The 21498-nt window shown below is 39.4% G+C and overlaps 1 protein-coding gene and 1 pseudogene across 1 annotated transcript in view; one reads left to right on the top strand and one right to left on the bottom strand.

Annotated features, from left to right (window-relative positions):
* Positions 1 to 21498, top strand: part of LOC126474736 (uncharacterized) — a 180806-nt gene that overhangs the window by 146884 nt on the left and 12424 nt on the right. The window contains exon 13 of the mRNA XM_050102215.1: positions 6939 to 7128. Within this exon, the coding sequence (XP_049958172.1) occupies positions 6939 to 7128 (190 nt within the window). The remainder of the gene's footprint in view (positions 1 to 6938; positions 7129 to 21498) is intronic.
* LOC126475728 (5S ribosomal RNA) lies at positions 2507 to 2623 on the bottom strand (annotated as a pseudogene).

The following is a 21498-nucleotide window of genomic DNA, read 5'->3' as shown; positions in this document are numbered from 1 at the left end:
TGGTGGAAGTATATTTCCCCTCCATTGCAAGGCCTTTGTTTGTGTAGAACTGTTGCACAGGTAGCACTTGACTGTTGGGTAATGGGATACAGTGTATTGAGTGAAAGTGTTTCAAGTGAAATGGCAAAATCCAAGTATTCTGTTCACTAAAGAGTTTTCATGTATGATTCATACGTGCATAGAGAATCAACATGTGCCACAATGAGATTATTTCAAGAGGAATCTCCTGATGTTCAAGTTCCTAATTGGAGTATGGATCATCAATTGATAAATACATTTAACAAAATTGGAATTGCTCTTGATGGGAAATATAGACAACCATGTACAGTACTCATATCAGAAACTCTCGATACCATTGGTTATGCTGTAGAAAGGTCTCCCAGAAAATCAGTTCAACATATTTCTCAGCAAATGGGAATTTGCTAAGGCTGTGTTCCAATGGCTACAAAGTTACTGAAGTTACACCCCTATAAAATAACTGCAGTGTAAAGACTTAAACTGGGTAGCCCTGCAGTAAGATTGCAATTTTGTGACTGGATTTTGAATAGGGTGCATGACAGGGAAATTGTCCGTTACCTAGCTTTCTTTTTGAATGAATCATGGTCTCACCTAAGTAGGTATGTTAATTCACAAAATAACCATTACTGAAGTTCTGAAAAGCCTAATGTAGTATTGAAGGAATGCAGTTCCAGAATCTCCTTGTGTAATAAATATGCATATTTGCTTTTATGTTTAAGTGTTTATGTTAGAAATAATTTATGTGACAAACTGTAGTAAACCCGGTGATCAAAAAGTCAGTATAAATTTGAATACTGAATAAATCACAGAATAATGTAGATAGAGAGGTACAAATTGACACACATGCTTGGAATGACATGGGGTTTTATTAGAACCAAAAAAATACAAACGCTCAATACATGTCCGACAAATGGTGCTTCATCTGATCAGAATAGCAATAATTGGCATAACAAAGTAAAACAAAACAAAGATGATGTTCTTTACAGGAAATGCTTAATATGTCCACTATCATTCCTCAACAATAGCTGTTGTTGAGGAATAATGTTGTGAACAGCACTGTAAAGCATGTCTGGAGTTATGGTGAGACATTGGCGTCGGATGTTGTCTTTCAGCATCCCTAGAGATGTTGGTCAATCACGATACACTTGCGACTTCAGGTAACCCCAAAGCCAATAATCGCACGGACTGAGGTCTGGGGACCTGGGAGGCCAAGCATGATGAAAGTGGCGGCTGAGCACACGATCATCACCAAACGACACGCGCAAGAGATCTTTCACACATCTAGCAATACTTTTCTTTTTCTTTCTTTTTTTTCCTAATAAAACTCCATGTCATTCCAAGCATGTGTGTCAATTTTTACCTCTCTATCTATATTATTCTGTGGTTTATTAAGTTTTCAAATTTATACTGACTTTTCGATCACCCGGTATTTACTGTGGACCTCTTGGCATGGACCTCTTAGCACCTGTGCTGTGGGCACAGCAGCTATCCTTGGTGGTCAGCTGCATACTGTGAATGTGGTTACATTAATGATTTATCACCCTGAGTTATGGTATAACATATAATGTTCATTCTAATGTACTGAGACATTTTTGATGTTTCCAGTTACTTCTGCCAGTGAGTTTAGTGTCTGATAGAAGGATCCAACCATGGCTTGCAACTTACTCTTGGTAGTTAGTATTTTAATTGCAACATTACATGTGGATTAAGTTTCTACCTCAATTTATTTAAGTTTTGTAAAATTCTGTTTTTAGGTGCCTTGTACTCCATTGAAGAGGTTTTATTATTATTATTTGCATTGAAATCGTGTAGTGTCACACAAAGCTTTCTGTCTGATTTGAGCATTGTTTCTGATCTTCCACAGCTCTCTCATTTTTTATCCATGGAGTATCTTTCTGTCTTCAATCCATTTTATCCCTAGTGTCTTTGGGTCTTCGTTCCCTGATCTGACGTTCCACTTGTGTATCTTGTCTCTGTATATGTTTCTGTCTTCAGTTTATGTTGCATCAATTTGTGCTTTTTCTATTTCAAGTTTAGGTTGTGTGATTCATGGTGTTGTTAAATTGACCCTTTGTATGTGTGTGTGTGTGTGTGTGTGTGTGTGTGTGTGTGTGTGTGTGTGTGTGTGTGTGTATAAGAAATCTGTTCCTGATTCATGATTCATGTTATGGTAGCTGACATGCCTGAAGAGCCTTAACCTTCTTTTTTTGGCATCTGGTGCTAGATTTGCCTTCTTCTCTGTGGGTTTCCTAAAGAGTAATCTAGATCTCTCTTCTGTCAGCTTTGGCACTCCGTCTTCAGGCCACAAGTGGCCCATCAGGACCATCCGACCGCCATATCATCCTCAGATGAGGATGCAGATAGGAGGAGTGTGTGGTCAGCACACCGCTCTCCCGGTCGTTATGATGGTTTTGTTTGACCAGAGCCGCTACTATTCGGTCGAGTAGCTCCTCAATTGGCATCACGAGGCTGAGTGCACCTCAAAAAATGGCAACAGCGCATGGTGGCTGGATGGTCACCCATCCAAGTGCCGGCCACGCCCAACAGCGATTAACTTCGGTGATCTCACGGGAACCGGTGTATCCACTGTGGCAAGGCCGTTGCCCTGTCAGCTTTGGGCCAAGATTTTTTTGCATGATTTTGCATTCTTCCTTTAAAATGCATTCCATGTTGCTTTTCATATGGAGTGATAGTGTCTCACTTGCATACAGTATTTCATGCTTGATTGCTGTGTTGTACTGTCTGATCTTTGTGTTAATGGGCATGCATTTCTTATTATAAATGTCTTGTTTCTTGCTGTATACTCTCTCCATTTTTTGTCATCAGTTCTTCTGTGAGATCTTTTCTCTTCCAATTGGTTTGAGGGCTTCAGCTATGTATTTGAAATGTGCAACTTTGGTTATCTTTTTGTATTTTGTATCTAATTTTTGTATGTGAACAAAAGAATTCAGACTTCTGGAAAGAGATTTGCAGGCCAACTTTTTCTGCACATTCTTTTAGTACTTCTGTTTGTGTGTTCGCTGTTGCTTTATTATCTGGGAATATGGGCAGGTCGTCTGTAATAGCTAGGTTTGAGATTTCCTAGATGTCCTAGTCATGACAGTTTCCAGTGTCTTTTGTCACATTCCCTCATTACTTTGTCCAGTACTAGGTTGAACAGTAGTGGGGATAATCTGTTGCCTTGGCATACTCCAGTTTTTATCATGAAGGAATTTGGGATTTCACCCTTGAATTTAACTTTTGATTTTGTGTCAGCCATTGTCTGTTTGATTAGTCACAGTGTTTTGTGTTGAATCCCTGTTGTTCTGAGATTTTGAACAAGGATTGACAGTCAATAGAATCAAATGCTTTCTTGAAATCTATGAAGGTGCTTATAATTGGAACATCCCTGATGACCTTGTATTTTACAAGGGGGGTTCAATAAGTAATGTAATACATTTGTTCTCAGCCAATTTTGGAAATTGGAATTTGGTGTGGGACATTGTGGAATATTCCCACTTCAGCCCCTGTATTTTCAAGAAGTTCCGATAGGTGGTGGCACTTTATGTATCCGTCAAAATAGCGTCTTTAACAGAGGTGTGCTCCAAGCGGAGAACTGTCATTCAGTCTCCTTTGGCGGAAAATAAGAGCACCGCTGATATTCGTGTGCGTCTGCAGAATGCCTACAGAGACCTGGCAGTGAATAGAAGCGTGGCGAGTCATTGGTCGAGGTGTCTGTCACCATTGCGACAAGGTCGCACAAACCTATCCCTTGCATGCTGGCTGGCCCCACTCAGCTGTTACTTTGCAGTGTCGGAATGTGCAAATACCCTCAGTCGAGGTGATTGATGGATCACAATCAAACACCTCACTGCACAACTGGACATATCTGTTGATAGCATTTGATACAGTCGTCCGCCAGTTGGGGCACCAAAAGGTGTGTGCCCACAGAATTCCTCGCCACCTAGCAGAAGACCATAAAGAGCAATGAAGGCCCGCCTGTGCAGAATGGCTTGCATGTTATGAGGCTGCTTGTGATAATTTTTTGTCAAGCTTTGTTACACATGACAAAACATGGGTTCTTTACTTTAAACCAGAAACAAAATGGCAATCCACGGAGTGGTGCTGCACCCTGTCTCCTGCGAAGAAAAAGTTCAAAGCTATACCCTCAGCCAGTAAAGTCATGCCAGTGGTCTTCTGGGACCCAGAAGGGATTATTCTGTTTGATGTCCTCCCTCATTGTCCAATGATCAACTCTGAATTGTATTGTGCTATTCTCAGGAAATTGATGAAACTATTTCCGTGTGTTCATCACCAGAAAAATGCAAATGAACATCTCCTCCTGCATGACAATGCGAGGCCTCACAGACGTTTGTGCACCCGAGAGGAGCTCACAAAACTTTATTGGATTGTTCTTTGTCATCCAGCCTACAGCCCGTATCTCACACCTTCCGACTTCCGTCTGTTTGGCCCGATGTAGGATGCACTCTGCAGGAATCAGTACGTGGATGATGGGGAGGTTATTGATGCAGCAAGACATTGGCTTAAATGTTTACCAGTAAAACGGCACCGTGCAGGCATACAAACCCTCCCAGTAAGGCAGCTAAGGCCACCAGATTGAACAGAGATATGTTGAGAAATAGTAATTTTTAGCCAAAAGAGTGGGGACTAATATAATCTATTGAAATCCTGAATAAAACCGACCTGATGTCAGAAAAAAAAGCATTACATTTCCTATAGAACGATCCTTGTACAACTGCTCTCGGATTGAAGATTAGTTCTGTGCCTGAATGACTGGGGCGGAAGCCTGCCTGGTTTTCACCAATTTTGTGTTGTAATTGTTCTTGCATTCTCTGGAGTAAGCAAGCTGAGAAAATTTTGTTGGTGACTCGTAACATGGAGATCCATCTGTAGTTGTTCACATTCATTCTCTCTCCTTTCTTGTGAGCAGACGGATAAGTACACACTTCCAGTTGTCAGTAAATCTTTTGGTTTGCCAGATGGTTCTGATCATTTGTTTAAGTTCCTCTACAGATTCTGATCTGAATTTTTATAGTAATTCTGCCAGCCGTGATGGCCATGCATTTCTAGGCACTTCAGTCTGGAACCGCGTGACCGCTACGGTTGCAGGTTCGAATCCTGCCTCGGGCGTGGATGTGTGTGGTGTCCTTAGTTTAGTTAGGTTTAAGTAGTTCTAAGCTCTAGGGGACTGATGACCTCAGATGTTAAGTCCCATAGTGCTCAGAGCCATGTAGTAATTCTGTGATGATGCCATATTCACAGAATGTCCTGTTATTTTTAGTTTAAATATATATTTTGTGGATCTCTTCACATGTTGGTGGAAGTAATACTGGATGAGTGGAGGTGCAGTCCTGTGTTGGAAATATTGTTTCAGGTTCAGGAAATCAATATGCCAGTTCCTGATAATTCTTGTAATTAGTTAGTGTGAGTTTTGCATCCTACTTTGTGAAACATGAGTTCTGAGGTGTGTACCTGCGGACTTTTCTAGTAAAAGTTGTACAGAGTTCTCTCATGTTGTGGTTGCAGAAGTTTTCTTCTATAGCACTCAGTTGTTCTTTCATGTACTTTATCTTGGTTTGACTAATGAGTTATACAGCCTGATTTCTTAATTCATTAAACTGATATAAGCTTTCCAGGGATATTTTAAAGTTGTATTCCTGGGAGCTTGTTTGTGTCTTTCTAGTGCATTTTCACATTCTGAGTCCCACCAAGGATGTTTAGTGTTCATTTTCCATGGTACTAGTTCTTTTACTTTGTCTGATCTTTGTATGGAATTCTTCCCATTTTTTCTTGTTATCTTCCCTATTCCTGCTTTATGTTGGATTCTGTAAACTTTTGCATATCAGACTTCTCTATGTGTGGTCTTTTCTGTTGGATTTTCTTCAATGTAAATTTGATTTTGATCTGAAATAGGTAGTGGTCTGAATCAACATTTGCATCTCTGCAGCCTTGAATGTCATGGATCTCTTTCTGGACTGCATAGGAAATCAATGCCTACATAGTCTATTTGCAATTTGTCTATCTGCTGTATAGGTTACATCCATGTTGTTTTGTATGTCCATCCTTCTGATTGGAGGTTTAAAGGACTTCAGCCATTCATTGATATAATAAAATGGAACACCTACAACCACCCTTATGATGTTATTTATTATATGACTACCAATTTAGGTGCTTCATGTACCACCTTCAGGTCTTAACTGTCGCTGAGGGGGTTAACTCATGTCTTATACACAATTGCATAATTTGCCAATGTGTATGAACTGGTTTAAGCAGACTAACTGTAACAACAATGTCGTGTCTCCAATCATCAACTACCAACAGAGTCAGTTGGTAGTTGATGGTTGGAGACACAACATCGTGTGTCACCGCTGAATTTCTTCCTCTGAGGTTTCATCAAAGACTGTGTATGTTGTGCCTCTACCAAACAGTTTAGGTGACCTGAAAAATTGAACCTTTGCAACTGCCGTTGCACAAGTTATGTTCAATTTGCTGATGAGTGTGGGAAGAAATTGATTACCAGTGGGATATTATCCACATCCGAAATGGAAGTTGCATCAAACCAAAATTACACTTGGCACTTTTGTGTGAAACTTGGTGTTGTTTTCTACAAAATGTCACATCTGCCAATCTGTGAGTTATCTCAATAAATTTCTATGTCATTCCATAGTTGTAAAGTCCTTTTTGACTCATTCTGTATATTTACGTAGAGAAATTCTATACAAATGCAAGCTGAAAATCTGTCTTCTGTTACTTTTTACTTTCATTTTTAGCTGTTGTCAGTTTGACAATTAGTAATACAAACAAATCTCTATGAGTAATTTGAATAAGCATAGAAGCAATGAGTCTACAAACATATAGATACATTTTAAATCATTTGAAAATGAAATGCATTTATAGCTCATTTGTTTCTTTTTTTCCAGCACAAACCCAGTCACCTGTGATGAGTGTTAATCTGGGACTGCCAACCATAATGGAAAATTCCAATGCAAGGGATTCATCAAAGAGGCACTCGAAAGTGATGAGCATTGTTCAGTCCATAAGAGATGCCCCACAGAGATTAACGCAGCCACCACCATCAGAAGAAACAACAAGTCTCACTGACAACATTCAGTAAGAATCATATTCTTGGTAGTTGTATACATTTGAAGTTTTTATGTTGTAGATGCTTTAGGCATGAGTGACTAATCCAGAACTTGTGTGTGTTGGAGTACTGACTAGTAGTATCAAAAGAAAAATTCAGTTTCAAAAACTAGAAAATTATGAAACAGAGGTACTAGCAAACAATCACCTTCATTTGATGGAGTGTTTAGAACTGTCAATAGACTCATAACAGTACATGAAAATATCCTACAGCTTTACAGCTTTCATAACTATTAGTTCTTTTGTCAGGGAGGACTGAGGGATAGGGTAGGGAATGTTAAAAAGGGAAGGGTAAGTCACTTGCACTTCATGATGAGAGGGACCCACATGTTGTGAGGTTTAGATCAGACAAACTTTGTAGCAAAGGTCTGGAAGAATGTAAATACTGCAAGAGTAAAGGAGACCATTCATGAAAAAGCATAAATGTTGAGTTGTCAGTAAACACACACAAAAAAGAAAACTTGCTAGCTTTTGGAATAAACATATTTCAAGCTAGAGTAAAAGTGTAAAAGTACACACACACACACGCACACACACACACACACACACACACACACACACACACAAAAACCATCACCAGCAGCAACAACAACAACTACAAACTCCTGTGTTCCTGCATGGCACTGGCTGGACACATAATACCGGTGTTGCATTTCGGTAGGTGGATTGGGGTGGGCTGCAGGTTGTGTTGGATGGGTTGGGTAGAGAGGGAGAGAGGCAGGAGGCAGGGTGAGGGTTTGGGATAGGTGGCTAGGAGCTTGGGGCAAGGCAGCCCATTTTCTGGCTAGGAATGTGGGAGGGATGTGTGGCAGGTGCATAGGCTATTCATGTCATGCATGGTTGTTGGAGGAAATGAGGAGCAAAACATGCTGAGGGTGATGTGGGGATGTGAAATGGAAGAGGGTGACAGAAGGGAGGGCCGGGAACTGTTGTATGGAGCATATGGGGTCAGGGGGTCTTGGAGAATGAGGCCAGGACAGTTACAAGAGTCAAGGATGACTCCCATCTGTGTAGTTCAGAGAGGCTGCTGTTAGAGTGAAGGATCCAGTTGACACAGGTTGCAAAGCAGCCACTGAAACTGAGTATGTTATGCTCAGCTGCATGTTGTGCCACTGGGTGGTCAATTTTGTTCTGGGCCACAGGTTGGAGGAAGCCATTTTTCCTGGTGGACAGCTGGTTGGTAGTCATATTGGTCTAAAAGGCTGTGCAGTGATTGTAGCACAGTTAGTGTATGGCCGATGCTGCTTTCACAGGTGGCACAGCCTCTGATGGGGTCAGATAAACCTATGAAAGGACTGGTGTAGGAAGTGCTGGGTGGATGGATTGGGCAAGTCTTGCACATGGGGCTTCCACAGGGATATGATCCCAGTGGGTGTGGCATAGGGATGGACTAAAATGTTATGGAGGTTTCTGGGAGATATAACACCACTGTAGGAAGGATAGGAAGTATATTGTGTAGAATGTCCTCATTTCAAGTCATGACAAAAGATAATCAAAGTCATGGCAAAGGATGTGGTTTACTTATCCAGGGATGGTTCAGCTGTTCCACTCCAGGTTGATATTGGGTGAGAAGAAGGGCATCCTTTGTAGCTAATTCTTGAAAATGGAGAGGAATGGGGATGTGTTAGGATGTGGCACAGAAATCTGTTTTCAGGCTAGGTTTGTATTGAGGTGTCTGCGAGCCTTCATGCGATCGTTAGCATACTGGGCAAGGGAGTTCATTCTTGTCAATCCAGATATGTTGTCCATGGGTGACCAGACTGCATGGGAGGGTATTTTGGGTGTAGAGGGGATGCCAACTGATAAAATGCAGGTACTGTTGGTGCTTAGTGGGATTAACATGGCCAGATGTGTGGATGGAGCCATCAGAAAGATGGAAGTCAACTTCCAGGAAGGTGTCACATTAGGTTGAGGAAGACTAGTCAAAGCAGATGAGAGAGAAGATGTTGAGGTTGTCAAGGAATGATGATAGGATGTTGTGGCCCTGAGTTTAGATCACGAAGATATCATCAATGAACCTGAACCAGATTAGGCGTTGGGAGGCCTGGGAGGCTAAGAAGGTTTCCTGTAGATGGTCCATGAACAGATTGGCATAGGAGGGTGCCATAAGGGTGCCCAGATTTGTTTGTATATGTTCCCTTCAAAGGAAAAGTAGTTGTATGCCACGATGTAGTTGATAAGATGTATAAGAAATGAGATAGTGTGTTTGGAGTCTGAAGAATGTTGGGAGAGGTAGTGTTTGAAATGGCAAGGCCATGGGTGTGAGGGATGGTGGCATCAACAGCGATGAGTAGGGACCCAGGAGTTAAAGGGGTGTAGATGGTGGAGAGTCGGTGAAGGAATATAATAATATGGGAGGTTAGACTTCATGCTATTGGTTGGTGTTGAGTTGATCCACATGTGGATGCTGAAGAATAGGTGCGTGCTGAGACACAGAGCAAAGTAATTAGGAGCAAACGTAATATGTATGTCACTCTTCACTTTACTGAATGTTAAGCAACAAGTCTGCAGAGAATCTTCACCTTGTCTGTTACACAGGCATCTTCATCATGAATAGTCACACAGAGAAGCAAACTTGTAACACTGTGAAGGCTCCAAGTGAACACCATGATTAGACTGGCTAGCTCAGTGGTGGTGCTACTAGTGCTTGCAGAAGAGGGAGTTTCTTCAGATGGGCTGCGAATTGGCTGGGCAGTCATGTGTTCCCACCAACATCTGGATGTAGAATGCCTGACATGGTGTTGACAGTGTACGTTAACACATACCCCTCGCCCACTGCCACAAAAAAAAGAATCCTAAACTTTGTCACTGTCTACTGGTACCGCCAGAAGCAGTGTCAAGGTCTGAGCAGTGACTGATGAGGCAGAATCTGAAACAGCAGCTACTAACAAGCCCCTGCCCATACCCTGGCATTTGTCTTGTGAATGGCCAAAAACAACCGCCAAAAAACCAGGCATAGGATTTACACATCATCTTCTGTTGGTGAAGATGGTGACTGAAAGAGTCCACGGTGGCCAACAGGAAGGTGGCAGGACGAAGGGGGCCCACCTCTGATGGCTAGGGTTTCTGGCACTGTGGTGACAGCAGTGGTGCAGTGTTGATGGCCGTTGGTTCCCAGTTCAGTGCTAGCAGCATGGGACATGAGGGAGGTGAAGTTGGCTGAGGCTGCTGGTTTCTCCTAGGCACCAAATTTGCAAATAAAAACTTGTGACAGATGTATATAGGCCACACAACCAAAGCTGATTCTGATTGCAGTTCCGCAGCCCAGTGAAAGAATGGCCAAAGACTTCGCTGATAATGGCTCATTCCCAGCATCCGTCTCTGCCAAACACTCTGAAAAAGATGACATCATTAACATTACCCTTAGAGCACTACAGAGGATGACCAACTGGTGTGCAGCATGCAGCAACTGCAGCAGTGTCCTATGTCAGCATCAATGCAAAATTTCTGCCAGTGACCTGCCATTCTGTGGCTGGGCATAGCATGATGGGAAGAAGGACACCAGTGCTCGCATCTGCATAAGAGAAGTGCGTAATTTGTTCATCTGTTGCTTGACTGTTTGGATAAAGTGTTCTGCTTCACCATTAGATTGAGAGTGGAACAACGCTGACATGACATTGTTAATGCCATTAGTGCCACAAAATTGCTGAAATTCACCAGATGTGAAATGGATTCCAGCATTTCTGGTACATCTTCAGTACAAAAAGTCAATGTCAGAGTCTTGATAGTATTAGCTGTCGTAGTGGATTGCATGGGCACCCAAGATAGAAACTTGCTAAATGCGTCTACCACAATAAGCCAACAAGTATTCCAGTAGGGACCCACAAAGTCTTTATGCAGACACTGCCAAGGGGTGATGAACTTGGGCCAATCAAAACATTTCTGAGTGGACCAGCCTGTTGTTCTGCACATGCCAGGCATTGTGAAGTCAGTTGTTCAGTTTGAGTGTCCATACCAAACTGTGTGCAATGGTGTCGGTCAAGCTGTTTAGTGTCCTTGATGGATAAGGTGAAGAATTTCCTTCTGATGCAAATATGGCGCAACCACTCAGGACTGTTCATTGTCTGTGTGTAATAACACCCCGCTGGACAGATAATTTATGCCAAAGAGCAAAATAATGGTGCACAACTGGATCACTAATCTGGTTAAATGAATGTGGCCAATGATGCAGAGATGCTGAAACAAAATCTTGAGATTGGAGTCTGCAGCCATTGTCTGAGCAATCCATTGGTAGTTGATGGGAAAAGCATCAAGTGTTTCATTGTCGTGAACATCAATGTGGAAACTAATCTTCAGAAATGTCGAACGTTGAATCAGTGACAACTGCGAGGTGAGAGAGTGTGTCTGCATTCAAATGCTTAGCCCTTGTCTTATACACAATTTTGTACTAATAATTTGAGAGGAGGAGAGACCATTGCTGCAACTTTAATGCTTTGTGTGGAGGTACTACCTTAGAAGGGCTGGACAAGAGATGAGAGGATTGTGATCTGTCACCATGTAAAATTTTCTGCCATATAGGTATCAGTGGAATGTGGCCACCCCACATATGATAGCAAAAGCTTCCTTATCAATCTGTGAGTCGTTGCTCTGTGCCTTGTTGAGGAGTTTGGATGTTAAGGCAACTGACCTATTCAGTGATCCCATGAAAGAACAGCACCAGTGCTGTAAGAGGATGCATCAACTACAGGCAAAACTGGTTTAGTGGGATTGAAATGTATCAAACAATAATTGCCCAGTAAAGCATCTTTTCTTTCTGAAATGTGATGAGATACTCTCTAGTCCACTCATATTTGAAGATGATGCAGTGCAGCTGCAATCTGTGCCACGTTCAGAATGAGCTGAATGTAGTAAGTCAGTTTACCCAACTCTGTGTGAAAGAACAGTTCCAGTCCTGTATGAGGATGCATCAACTGTAAGTTTGACTAGCTTAGTGGGATTCACTGATATTCCTAGGATAGTGGATACCATGTCTGTTAATCACATGTCCTGAATATTCAATCTCAGTCTGGAAGAAGGAGCACTTGTCTTTATTACAGTTTAACCTAGCATCTGAAAACACTTGAAACAATTTACTGAGATTGGAGAGATGGTCATAGTGAGTGTGAACCAAAATGATGGGAAGATATTCATTGGGAGTATGACCCAAAATAACTGTGTCATTTGAATAGTTCAAATAATAAGAAACTGAAGCAGTCAACTGTGAAAAATAACTTTGAAAAATTGCAGGTGTGGGCACACTGCTGAAGGGCAACTTCAAAAATGTAAATTACCACAGGTGGGTGTTGGTCACAAAAACTTGTTATGACTGTTTCACCAAGAGAACCTGCAAATAAGCATCATGAAGATCAGTCTTGGAAAAGAAGTGACCTTCATGGAGTTTGTCTGCAAGTTCCTCGACTGTGGCAGAGGAAAACAGTCAATCACAGTTTGTGGATGCACTAAAGGTGATGCCCACTGACTGGCTGCTACAGAGGAAATCACACCATTTTCCTGTCAGAATAAGAGTTCTTCTGCCACTTGATCTCAGATAGGATGAGGGATGGGCTGTACTTCATAAAACTGTGGTTGTGCATTGTCTTGGATGGTAATGTGAGCCTCAAAATTAGTAGCTTTGCCTAGGTTATCTTGAAAAAGTCACTAAATTTGTAACACAGTTCAACTATCATGTGAATAGGCACAAAAGAGTCCACAGAGATGCACTGTCTTGAATATGCAAACCAAACAAATCAAAGGAATCCAGGCCAAACATGTTTTCTTTGTTACGTGAGCACAGAACCATGAATGAAACTGTCTTGGTAACGTTATGAAAGGTGGCTGGTAGGTCACAAGTGCCTAATACTTAGGCTTGCCTAACACTTCATAAATGCTTCTTTTCAACAAAGTAATTGAGGCACCAGTGTCCAGCTGCATGTGTATTTTGCATATGGCAATTTATAGAGTGGCAAACAATTTATGTTCCTGATGTTACTAGAAGAAGTGTGTTTCATTGCTGTGTTATATGAGAGTCACTATTTGGCTTTGAAAAATTGACTTTGGATAACATGTAAAGTGCATATTGGGCTTGCATTTTTTGCAAACATGAAAACAATTGTACTTGCCACAGTGATAACACTTAGCATTGTGACAGGGGCATTCCTAGTGTTTGTGTGCTTTGAAACACCAATGGCATGCTTTAACACTGCTAGTCTTCTGCCTGGCACAGTGAATCTGTTTACGGTATGTCGCTGTCTTGGCTGAGACTTTGTGTGCTGCAGTGCACGAGCTATGAGCACAACCTGTTTAGTACTACTCTGTATGGCTCATTTAGGAGGGAAATCAAAGCCAACTGCTGCAGTGTCATACAAATGCTGAGGCTCCTCTAATTCCAAAACCTGTAGGTCTTATATTGCAAATATATAGGCTGATGCCAAAGTGGTAGCTTTTGCTGTGGTGGAGGGCACTTGTACCACACAGTGTAAATGTGAGTAGGTATCTGTTACTACCATCCATATACACTGTAGAAAGTTCCTCATGAAGTGTGAGTGAAAGTGGTCCCAGTGACTCTGTGGTAGTGGCTACAAATGACACTGCTGTTGTGGTGTTGACTGCCACGTAGCATAAACCTTTCAGCTTGCAGTTACTTAAGTGATGTCTTGATTTATAAATAGCCTGTATACATACTGGTGAGCAACTTGTTTGCACAGAGTGATAATAGGTATTTGGCTACCTGCTGCCCTGTTCTAAAATCTTGATGGTCTTTATCTGGGATGCCTGCTGTTAGATGGTTGTCAGTGGGAATCTATTAAAGCTGACTCATTATCCCCAGAGTTTCATTTGATAACTGCCTCTTGTAAATTCCATACTTCTGAATAGTTATTCAGACCAACAAATCAAAATATTGTGCTTGTTTACTGCATCAAATACATAAGATGTGGCAAGAAGCTTTTATTTTTGCCAGCATTTTGGAAGCAAAAGTTTATTGGTGTGTTTTGTCCTTTGATGTGAACTACTGTATCTTGTAAGCCTACAAACACACTTGTTTTCATTATAATTTATGGACAGACAATCATACCATGTGCAATCCTTGAAAACCTTCTGAACAGAGTTGTCATGAATCTTTGGAGGTCATTGTCCCACTTGTTGGTTACATTTCCAACTTGCACCATGCCCTTTCAAGACATTTGCTATCCTTATTGTTTTTTTATCAATTACACTAGTATGTTATTCACATTGACACACTTTCTTGATCTCCACATAATAATAATATTTTGAGAACAACACCACACTGGTTTGTACTATTTTTTAAGCTTGCATTGTTTTTGCATAAACTGACAGTTAAGTCAACAGCATAAACTGACAGTTAAGTCAACAGCTAAGGCAAAGTTGAAATATTTCTCTGAAAATTTGAATCATAGTGGAGCTTAGGGGAATAACACAAATTTACAGATATTTAATATCACTTTAAAATCCACCTGTATTGACACTATGTAGAACTGTCTAAGTTATTTGCTATTCTGATTCTGTCTCAGTTGTTCACTGGTTTGATTTTTTCCACTGTTTGTAGTTGGTATTACCTGGTAGACACCTCACTTAAAGAATGACATTTTCTGTTCTCTTGGAGATGCATAAATACATTGTAATCAAATCTCCTGTGTGTGCTTTTTAATCATTAAGTGATGCTACTCCTGTTTTAGTTTTAGATCTCACTAACTCCTTTATTTAATTATTTTTGTACCTTATGTTAGTGTGGTAATGTGCTTCTAATCATAGTAATTATATACTAGAAACAAAGATGATGTGACTTACCAAATGAAAGTGCTGGAAGGTCGACAGACACACAAACAAACACAAACATACACACAAAATTCAAGCTTTCGCAACAAACTGTTGCCTCATCAGGAAAGACCAAATATGTCTGCTTGTGTCTGTATATGTGTGGATGGATATGTGTGTGTGTGCGAGTGTATACCCGTCCTTTTTTCCCCCTAAGGTAAGTCTTTCCGCTCCCGGGATTGGAATGACTCCTTACCCTCTCCCTTAAAACCCACATTCTTTCATCTTTCCCTCTCCTTCCCTCTTTCCTGATGAGGCAACAGTTTGTTGCGAAAGCTTGAATTTTGTGTGTATGTTTGTGTTTGTTTGTGTGTCTGTCGACCTGCCAGCACTTTCATTTGGTAAGTCACATCATCTTTGTTTTTAGATATATTTTTCCTACGTGGAATGTTTCCCTCTATTATAATTATATACTAGTATTTTTATTGTTAAGTGAATTTACTACACTAAATGTTGTTTATATTGTGTCAGTTGATAAGAAAACACTCATAGGTTGCTTTTTAATACAACCTACAAAATATTTAATTTGTGGATATTAACTTATTCATGCATAATCCACAGCAGTTGCTATTCTTGATTTGGGTTAGCTTGATTAAGAGTGCTGTTTGTGTAGTTTTCTTAGGAAGACACTATATTATTGTTTAATAAATTATATTGATGGATAGAAAATATGACTGTGTGTCCAGATTGAGAAGAAGCTGGCCAACATCTGCAAACAGAAGCAACTCACAATAAATGGAGCTGCTAAAAGATAGACTCTTGGGACATGTGTGTGAAGTACTGCAAGTTTTCCATTTATCATCAGCTTGCTGGCAATGCTGTCCGATTACCAGCAAATGAACAGTTATCTTCAGTGCAAGCACACATCATAACTGTGCTGACAGCCTTGTGTAAAAGGTGTGTGACGTGAGAAACAAAGGAGGTACCATTGTTCCTTTAGGGATACAGTCTGGCACATTGTCCAGTGGTACTAGTGAATCTGGGTTGTTCGGTTCTATTTCTTCTTCTCCTCCTCTTTTTTTGTGGGGGCTATTCTTGTTGCAAATGAACATTCAGAGGGTAATAGAATTTTTTGATCCTTTAGTTGTATTCAGAGGGTAAGGGCAAAATAAAGTTTTGTCAGTGATGGGTTTGTGTGACCAGTATACAAGAACACTTGCTGATGAAATGTTAACAATCCACTTCAAGTCACACAGCTGTCATTAGGATGAGAATATGGGGTCTGTTCAAAAGATTTTGGAATTTTGTCCACAAAATTTTTCTATGCGTACCTTTTACTTATTGTGCATGATTGCCTTCAAAATACTCTCATCCAAAATTTATACACCATTCCCAATGCCATTTCCTCTTCCAGAAACAGTCTTGGTATGTTTTTTGCTGGATCACATGAAATGCCATCTGCAAATTTTCTTTTATCTCACCTATTGTTGCAAATCTTCATCCTTTCAACAGGGTTTTGAACTTCAGAAATATAAACTTTGGAAATAAAAAAGTCAACAGGGGCCAGGTCTAGAGAGTAAAGAGGATGAGAAAGTACAGTTATTTCTTTTTTTGTGCAGTAGTCATGCACCGACAGGGATAAATGTATGTGTGCGTTATCGTGATGCAAAAACTGTGAATTATCTCGCCATATTTCAGGCCATTTCCTTCTCACATTTTCTCATGGGTGTTGCAACATGTGTCACTAGTACCATCAATTAGTAGTTTGTCCCTATGTCATGAATTTATAATGAGTTAATCCTTCAAAGTCAAAGAAAACTATCAGCATGGCTTTGACATTTGACCTGACCTGGTGAGCTCTTTTTGATGTTGGAGAACCTTTCCCAACCCACTATGAAGATTGAACCTTGGTCTCAACATTGTAACTGTAGACCAATGTCTCATCAACAGTTACGATTATCTTAAGGAACATCTTTTCTCATTTGCGAGATGCAAAAGCTCTTCACAGATTGCGAGGCAAATGTCTTTCTAGTCTTTACTCATAGCATTGCTCATCTAACTGTGCCATCTCAAAATTCGCAAAGTGTGTGACACAACATTTTACTCAATACAGCACTGAGCAATAACTAACAGACATACAACAATGAAACATTTTGGAGTAACACGTTAAACACGGCATGTGCTGGGATGTGAACTGCATTTCATTCCATCACATCATTGGCAAAAAATTACCAATGTTCCAGAATTTTTTGAACATACCTCTTTTCTAAGATTCTGAGATATGTTTCCCACAGACAGAGCAGGATAGAGTTTGTGTATACACTGTTGTGTTAAGTGTAAGTTGGGTTTTTGTAACTAATGGTGATCATCCTATAGCACTCATGAACTGTGGATGAGGAAGGGAAATGCAAATGAATTTCTTGGTTACAAATTTTGTTGTACAGTAGCTGTCTGTCTCTCTCTTCATTCTCATTTTATCTACAAAGTAATTTTACTAGAATGAATTATGCTGATATGAAGAGGTCTCACAGTAGATCACAGATGTTACACCAATTCTAGGCACTGAATGAGTTTTTCTGTTTTCTTTGTGGAGAAACAAACTTGATATTCCACTTCATGATTTTTGTCAAAGTTTTTACTGTAGATTATCTGCCTTTTCTGGTTATGTGACACAATTAGAGACTCCCTTGTTAATAAAACTATGCCACTACATGTCCAGTGCATGCAGATTTTACATATCATCAAACTTCCCAGACATTCCATGAAGACAATTACAAAACATGTCTCATGAGACTGACAAGTGTTAAACCATGCAAGAACATGAGAACTAAGAATGTGACTACCATTTATTGACTTAAAAGCTCTATAAATGTCCACGTCTTCTAAATGATTGATGTTTATTGTATGTAAAGACCAGATTAGCATGAGTCAAGTCACTGGAACTCCTGACAATGAAAGTGAGTAGAACCCGCAATCACTGAAATGTAAATCACTGTAGAGTATGATCCATAAAACATGGAAGTATATTTTGACAGGACACCAGAATAAAAAGCTGCTTTTATTGAATATATGAAGGATATTTCAATTACTATCATGAAGCACACTTTTTGTTCATGCTTACATTGCTGGTGATGAATTTAACAGTTTGTTTAAGGGGCATGAGATGTTTGCTAGTATGACAGGAGAAGATGTTTGAAAAAAATTATAAGCTTGCATGATCAATTATTATTTTGAAAGCCTTGTGTAAATATTTAAAAGACAATACCAGAGAAGAAAAATTGCTACTCACCATATAGCGGAGATGCTGAGTCGCGATAGGTACAACAAAAAGATTCAGACAATTATAGCTTTTGGTCATTAAGGCCTTTGTCAGCAGTAGACGCACATACACACACGTACACACACACTCACGCAAACACAACATGCACACACGTCTGCAATATAGTTTCAGTTCTCTAAGACTGCACACACGTGTGCAAGTTACATTTGGGTGAGTGTGTGTGTACGTGAGTGTATGTGTGTCTACTGCTGACAAAGGCCTTAATGGCCAAACGCTATAATTGTGTGAATCTTTTTGTTGTGCCTGTCACGACTCAGCATCTCCGCTATATGGTGAGTAGCAATTTTCCTTCTCTGGTATTGTTACATTCCATCCTGAATGTTCCATTGTTTGATTTTATTTAAAAGACAAAGTAGTCCTGAAATGGAAAAAGAGTACTCTAATACTGCAGTATATGAAATAACTACTCCGACAGGTGAACACTGCTTGAAGAGACAGTTATGTAATTTTATTTCATATTCAGGCTTGTTACTTTTTAGGGTGCTAAACACAGTCTATGCATCAGTATTAATGTAAACTGCTGTATTTTTCCTGCATACAATACTAGTGTGGAGTACATTGTCAGTAGTGTTACAAATAATAGTGGGAAAATATGCTAGTATTCCATTCTGTGTATCTGAGTTATTTGCCACATAATATGCAGTGGAAGTTTTCTGTGTGTTATTTGGGTTTGTGATGTACAAAATAAGTTCTAAATCTATGAATGTCAACAAATATAACCTATACTCATAAATTTTAACGTTAAAGTGTAATGTTAACGTGTTTACTTGCCACAGTTTTTTTGCACTATACTGTGTTCAGTGCTACTTTACAGGCATTCTTGCAAAAAGATACTGTTTTGTGTTGCCAAAATTACTTTTTAATTGTTATGATGTGATATATATGAACTGTTAATGAAAACTGTTTCTATATAATTTTCATGCCTTTCTGGGACCATGACACTGTGCTATTATAAGCTTAAGTAAAATACACATTGTAATTTTATTAATAAAAGTTAAAGTGAAATTACTCCTTGTAATTTTATTAATAAAAGTTAAAATGTACTGCATGTTATTAGAATTGTTAATTCTATCAAACATGTAGTGTTACAGAAAGCTTTCTATATTGGATTTCTTATTTTTGGACAATGTAGATATATTTCAGTCTGTCATTTAAATTGTAGTTGTGATGTTATGAAACATAAATGAGGGAAGTTTAGCATTTACCATAACAGTGCAGTGTGATCCAATGAGATGGCTGTCATTACACATTCTTCAATTATTATGCTGTTAATTTTGCATTCTTTGTGCTCTTTGGTGTGTTATATGACATAATTATTTTTTCCTATAACCATTTGTTTTGACAATTTCAGTTTTAATGTTAAACATATATAGCATCAGAATGAATATGCATAGGTTGAAAGAAAGTTATAAGTAGTCTTGAGTAGCAGAAAACATATTGTCTGTTGTTAAGTGTACTTGAAATTACTGCTGGTAACTAGTGGTGATAGTTGTGTGCATTATTATCGAACCAAAAGCAATTAGTTTGATGTCTACTATTACAGGCAGTTAACATTCCACTTGACCATGAGTAACACACTATAATAACAAAAAGATTTAATTTAGTGGGATGCATTTTGAGACCATTTTCTCAGATTTTGTGAATCTCAGTGTGTGTTTATGAACGCCCATTCCTTGTTGTATTTGTATTTTGAGGGATGGAAGTGGTGACTGACCCACTGTTGTTGATCATTCATCACCATATGGGCATAGAAGACCATCTAAAAACATCAAAATACCAATAAATTATGTAAAGGTTATCAACACATGCTCAGTACATATGAGGAAAATCATTGAGGAAGATGCAGTGACAGTCAGTGAACAAGCACATGTGTATGAGGGTACTTTTTTTTCAGGTCAAATATAGTCAATTTAGACTAAGTAAGTCTAGATGCAAAGTAACTCAAGATCTGCGGATAAAGTTTCATGGCTGCAATGTTATTTGTTAGTGTCATAGAAAAATGACAGGCTTATTTGAAAAAAAAAAAAAAAACAATGTATTATTTTCATTGGCAATGATAAACAACTACCACATTACAAAATGATAAATATCATTGTGTATGCGAATTGAGACTGTTGGTGGTGCTCTCATGGTAAATTTATGAACTAACATGATCATGTTTTATATGTTTCACACAGTGCTCTCTGAAATCCATACTGCACGAATAACGGGATCAGTGCCTGTTTGATCCCAAGCTATGTAGATGAAATGTGGCTGAAGTTTGAAAGAATAGTTGACCACACACTGGATAAGTATGTACCTAGTATAACAGTTTAAGATGGGTGGGACCCTCCTTGTTTCACAATCAGTATAAAGAAACTTACATAGAAAGAGTAACTCCTTCATAATAGGTATAAAACAAGTTTCAAGCACAATTGACCATCAAGAAGGCAATGTATGAAGCATTTAGAGATTACAACAGCAGAATATAATTGAAAAATCTGTCGAAAATCCAAAGAAATTCTGATCAGTGGCACTAAAGTTTGTGCAGAGATGCTCATGGATGAGAAAGTGAAAATGAGGGTAAGAAAGCAAAATCAGAAATATTGGAAAAACTGGACTCTATTTTCAAGTTTCCCTTTAATAGACAGATGCATTGCCACTGCACCATTTTACTTCTTGCACCATTGCAAAAATGAGTGACACAGCAGTGTTCAAGGGTGCTGAGAAATAGCTAAAATCATTGAAATTAAACAAGGCTCCAAAACTAGGTGGGATCCTTGTTAGATTTCATAAGCAATTATCAACAGAGTTATCTCCAATTTAAACCATAATATACAGCAGGTTCCTTGAACAAAAAACTGCTCAGGGATTTGAAGAAAGTGCAGGTCACACCTGTCTCAATGAAGGCTAACAGATATGATCCTCAAAACAACCCTCCAGTCTTACTGACGTCCATGTTTTGTAGAACCATAGAATATATTCTGAGTTCAAACAGAGTGAGACAACTTGAACCTCCTCCACGCCAACCAGCAGGGATTCTGGATTGTGTGAAACCCATCTTGCACTTTTTCACATGACATTTTGAAATCCATAGGAAGAAAATAGGTAGATGAGATGTTCCTTGACTTCCTAAAAGTATTTGACTCAGTGCCATATCAACATTTATTGTCCAGAGTGCAATGATGTGGAGTATTAAACAAAGTTTGTGACTTGGTTGAGTATTTCTTGGGAGGCAGGACACAGCATGTAGATTTATATGGAGAATC

This window comes from Schistocerca serialis, chromosome 4 (assembly GCF_023864345.2).
Source record: "Schistocerca serialis cubense isolate TAMUIC-IGC-003099 chromosome 4, iqSchSeri2.2, whole genome shotgun sequence".
Taxonomy (NCBI): Eukaryota; Metazoa; Arthropoda; class Insecta; order Orthoptera; family Acrididae; genus Schistocerca; species Schistocerca serialis.
Note: the sequence above shows the minus strand (reverse complement) of the source record. Positions and strands in the feature narration are given on the sequence as shown.